The sequence below is a fragment of the Myotis brandtii genome, unplaced genomic scaffold (genome assembly GCF_000412655.1).
Source record: "Myotis brandtii unplaced genomic scaffold, ASM41265v1 scaffold889, whole genome shotgun sequence".
In the NCBI taxonomy this organism is placed as follows: Eukaryota; Metazoa; Chordata; class Mammalia; order Chiroptera; family Vespertilionidae; genus Myotis; species Myotis brandtii.
In genome coordinates this window covers 1,074,298-1,079,160 of record NW_005371640.1, presented here as the reverse complement: position 1 = coordinate 1,079,160, position 4,863 = coordinate 1,074,298, and the positions used below count along the sequence as shown (strand labels likewise).

The window sequence follows — 4,863 nt, the reverse complement described above, 5'->3', positions numbered from 1 at the left end:
ATGGGGAAGACCAACATTATCTTTAGGAATATCCTGCTTCCATCTGTGGAAGACTGGTGAGCAGTTCTGTTTTTGACCCTAGAAGGCTCTGAAATAAGTCAGAATAGAGCAGTAATTAAAATTAATTCCAAGGTTACATTATACCCCAGGCTGAAAATTCACTCACTATTTTATCCCTAATTTATAATTATGTCCAACCACATTATATGATTTAGTTTACAAAGATTACACAATGAACCCCAAAGATAGCATATTAAAATACTCCAAAAATTAGAATATCAACTACATAATGAAAATGCCTTAATTTGAACTATATAAAACCCACTCTAATGATTAAACTCCAAGGGAGAGAGGAATGCTCCTAATTAAATTTCTATTTTAAAGTCCAAAGGAATTAAAGTCCAAAATTTTGCCTTTCACGATTTCTTGTTTTTCTCATTTCAGCCATACGGATCCCACAGAGACGTCTGGACAGATGTACGGTTCCTTCAGCAGCCACAGCCTGGGCTGTCTTCATCTTGATTAGGTGTAGTTCCTTCAGGACTTTAGAAGCTGTATTAATCTAACCCCACAACTGCATGTTATATATTTTTAAGAGTCCACAGTATCAATAGGTCAAAAGATGACCACAGGCCTCACCGGCATTGCTCAGTGGTTGAGCGTCGATCTATGAACCAGAAGGTCATGGGTTCTATTCCCATTCAGGGCACATGCCCAGGTTGGGGGCTCGATCCCCAGTGTATGGCATGCAGGAGGCAGCCAATCAATGATTCTCTCTCATCATTGATATTTCTATCTCTCCCTCTCTTTACCTCTCTGAAATCAATGAAAATATATTTCAAAAAAGATGACCACAGTATCATCTTCACACCCCAAAATTAGAAAGCACACTAATTCCCAGCCACTGGAAGCAAACTTATGTTACCAGGACTTAATACATAGGACAGAGAAAGCATGGGAGAAAAGAGACTGTTTTCTTGGTTTCATCCTCAGCAGGATGCTAGTCTGTCTGTGCCAGCAGTCCAGAATCCATGACCTGTGAACTTAAACTAACTTGGGAGATATTTCCCAAGTGTTTGATTGTATTGCCACACGTCCCAGCCCCATATTTGCAGAAGTCCAAGGCCTGTCTGTTACTGTTAATGGAGCTTGTACAGAGACCCAGTGTGAAAATGTTGGCTTTTGCCAGGTGCTTCTCTCCAAAACCTTACTTATTTTTAACCTTTTCCCCTAGGCTTTGGTCAGCCTTTACCAGTGCCTTCAATAATGGAAGGTACAGTACCCATTCCATTACTTACTTTTCTGCCGCAGTAGGGCTCACCCTTTTCTGCAGATGAGTATCTTAGGACCAGCCAACAAAGAGGAGAAAGTTGAAAAACAAAACACTAATAAGTACCCATTGGATTTCTATCTACCAATGCCAGCATTACGCTCTTAAAACATCATTAAGCCTATTGATCATCTGACACTGATTCTAATCTATGTGTTCCATAGTTCTCCTGGGACAACATAAAAGATGAGCCCACCAGATCATATGAGGAAGTCTTTCTTAGTTCTAGCAAGTGTCTTGCCCACCTCATATGCTGGGACTCAAATGTTCCCTAAGAATCAAATCGAAAACTTAATCTAAAAGTTCTCAGAGTATCTCTCGGTATAGGAAAGAAATCTGTATCTCAGCCTGACTCCAGGTTTTGCTCTTTTAATTTTGAGGTCCTGGACCAACCTGACAACACTTGATAAACTCAGGCTTTACCGTGTGACTGAGAACGCTAGCTAAATCCTGGCTTAATGTCCCATTGGGTTGGCAAAGCCTACTTGTGCTAAAGTCTGCCTGCAGGGCCTGTGTTTGTTAAAACCCACTCCATGTCTACAGGTCCTACCCAGAGTTATTGCAGACAACAGAGGCTCTAATACCATTGATGAAAAACCTTGATTTCTCCACTTGGGAGTTCGGTTCCCAAATGCTTGGCCTCTTATTAATTTCATAAGGTTTCTCGGCCTATACTTATATACTAAAGTGAAAAGTAATTACCCTCTTGATTTTGCAACAAGTTGAGCAATAGATGTAAGAACCAGAAAGGGAGCAATACGTTAGTCTTACTCTCAGTACAGATAGAATTGAAAATGCAACTTGGACAGGAGACCAAAATGGCTTCCCACTCTTCCTCACATTACACTTGGAAGCTACCTAGAGGGAAGAGTTAAAGTTGCAAAGAAACTTACCCAGCCAGTCATACCTAATATCTCCAGAAGCTTCATAGTTCAATGAGTAGAGAGAGTCCGAGCGCCCAAAAGAATGAGGCAACAGGTGTTCACCTACATTTAAACTATTAACACCAGCAAAGACAGAAGTATGGGCCAATGGATGTCAGACTTTACCCTTCTCACTAATTAGAGAAATCATTCTCCTGTGGGGAGGAACCTGTAAAAAAGGGTGGAGAGAAGGGCAAAAGGTTTCTTCCAAAAATGTCTGCGTTTCAGTTCCTTTTTCTTTGGCCAGGCAAAAAGCATGCAGAAAGCGAGAAGATGGTTCTTACAAATTGGAAAGCAATCAAGACTGTGTGTGTGCACAGATTTAACAAATAGTCTCACATATTTGGCAAATTTCAAAATGACTTCTAAGTTGTTTTTACCAAATCGTAGACATAGATATGGAAATCGTCGTCAAATTTGATGAAGTACACAGAGGGTTTGGCTTCTACCTGATGAATGACCATGCCAGTTCTCTTGGAGCCATCATCTTTGGCATATTCCACCTGTTTACCTACTAGGCTGTCTATGACTTCTCCTGGCTCCCTCTCTGCAGGAGAAGAATCATTGGCATCGGGAAGGATGCGGAGGTCACCGTCTTTATAATCATCTAAGAGCTGGTACATATATAAAACAGGATCCTTCTCATAGGTAATGTAAAACCATGTTTTCATGACAGGTGCCTGAGCCAAGACCATCCCCCTCCATTCATTTTTGGAACCTTCCTCTGTCTCAAAAATATGTTCCACTGCTTTGCCGATCAGAATTTCTGTTAAGTGTGAATCACTGATTGTAGATGATGCAATTCTATTAGGAAAGACTTCAAGGGATGACACCCTTTCATCGTTATGCAGTTCCAATCCATAAACACAGTCAAAGCCATCATATTTGATAAGATACAGAGAGGGATTTACAGGTACCTGATCCAGAACGGTTCCCTTCCACTGTACTAGAGGCTCGTCTCCGTCTTTCCATCCGTGCCGAATTCTGCAGCCCACGATGTTCCTCCGAGGCTGCGAGGGGGGTCTGCTCCTGTGTCTCTTGTGTGCAGCCTTTCTCTTCATCACGGAAACGGGCACACCGGCATGCCTTGAGCCTGTTCTGGACCGCTGCTCTGCAGCCGCCTTGGCGAACGGCGGCTTCATGCCTGAGAGGAGCACCGCGGCAAGGCAGGCCAAGAAATGGAATGGAGACAAAATCAATTCCGAGGATGACACGGTGAGCTTTGTCTCCTAATTAGTGCACTCCGTGCACCCACGCCTAAGTTTCTCCTGGAAGCTGGAAATCAAGGTATCCTGGCGTGTGCCTGCAGTAACCTTCCTCCCCGGTTCGTTCCAGCTACGCAAGAGAGAGAGAGAGAGAGAGAGAGAGAGAGAGAGAGAGAGAGTTGTCGTTAGGGTCAAAGAAATAGGGGGCATCCTCTATTCCTCCCACCCGGCTTCCAACACTGTGCCAAGTGGCACAGACTCCCCAAAGCCTCACGTGCCCAAATCCAGCACTTTGCTACCTTCGCTGTGTGCCTGAAGGGGAGAGATGATCAGCAGGCGCCAAGAAGGGAGCTCGCCAAAGCTGGTGGAGGAGGATCCGTAGACGAAGTGCGTGGCAGGCAGGCGAAGAGGATGGCGGCTGCGTCTCCGGCGCGGAGCTCAGGGGCCCGCTGCGTCCCAGTCGGCAGCAGAGGCCCCTGTGCCACTTCGGGATCCCACCAGCCGCTGCCGCTGCAGCAGTCTCCTCCCTCTCCGTATCTCAGCTTCCTGCCAGGAGAGTGGCCTCCCCTTCCTGCCAAACAACGTGTGCCCTCCTCCCCCAACTCTCACGCCCACCTCTGCCGGGAGCTTGGGAAGCGCTTCTTGGTTCCTGGACCTGCCCCTTTCCAAATCAGGAGCAGCCCAGCTCGCATCCCCCCTAGCGTGTCTTTCTCCAGTTCAGAGCCCCCGGGCTCCCCGCTCCCACATTACCTTAGCCCCACCTCGGTGCCCCTGCCCCATCTGCTTTCCATCTTCTAGGAATTCGCCCTTTCCTTTACCCCGTGCTTTTCTGGAGTTATTCTTTATATACAGAAACCTGCCCCTCCTGTCATTTAAAGGGATTTGTGGTAGAATGAGAGAAATGCCCTGGTGCTCAGTCTGCCATCTTGACCCAATCTCTAGGTAATTTTAACTCTCTGGTCATTCCCAGACTTTACTTCTTGAGGATAATTTTTTTTTCTTTTCTCTTTCTCTCCTTTTTTTTCACGATTGCAAAAGAATTGTCTGCACAGTGTGGGCATGGTGCAAAACTCAGAAAATTGACATGAAGAAAATCAAGTGTAAGCTCACCTCCCATTCCCCACACCTCAGAGCAAACTATGAACATTTTACATTGCCTTTTTGATAAGCACTTACAAAACTGGAATAATTTTGCATATGCATTTTCATGGTATAGTCTTTTCCACATGGAATAGATATTTGCTCGGTTTATTAGATATTGTCTTATACATTTTTGTAGTACCTTCATTCAAATCAGCATAAGGATATCTTCATAATTTAACCATTCTCTCCAATCAGATGTTTAGTTTTGTAAACAAAAGCTTTTAAATGATGCTTGCACATGAATTATTAATCTGCCACTGGT

The 4,863-nt window shown here is 44.5% G+C and overlaps 1 protein-coding gene across 1 annotated transcript; it reads right to left on the bottom strand.

Moving 5' to 3' along the window:
* Positions 1-1,245: 1,245 nt before the first annotated feature.
* SPIN3 (spindlin family, member 3) lies at positions 1,246-4,038 on the bottom strand. The gene is made up of 2 exons (XM_005885032.2): positions 3,758-4,038; positions 1,246-3,588 (listed from the first exon to the last, which is right to left on the bottom strand). The coding sequence occupies exon 2, from the start codon at positions 3,393-3,395 to the stop codon at positions 2,619-2,621; it is 777 nt and encodes a 258-aa protein (XP_005885094.1). The 5' UTR covers positions 3,396-3,588; positions 3,758-4,038; the 3' UTR covers positions 1,246-2,618.
* Positions 4,039-4,863: the final 825 nt, after the last annotated feature.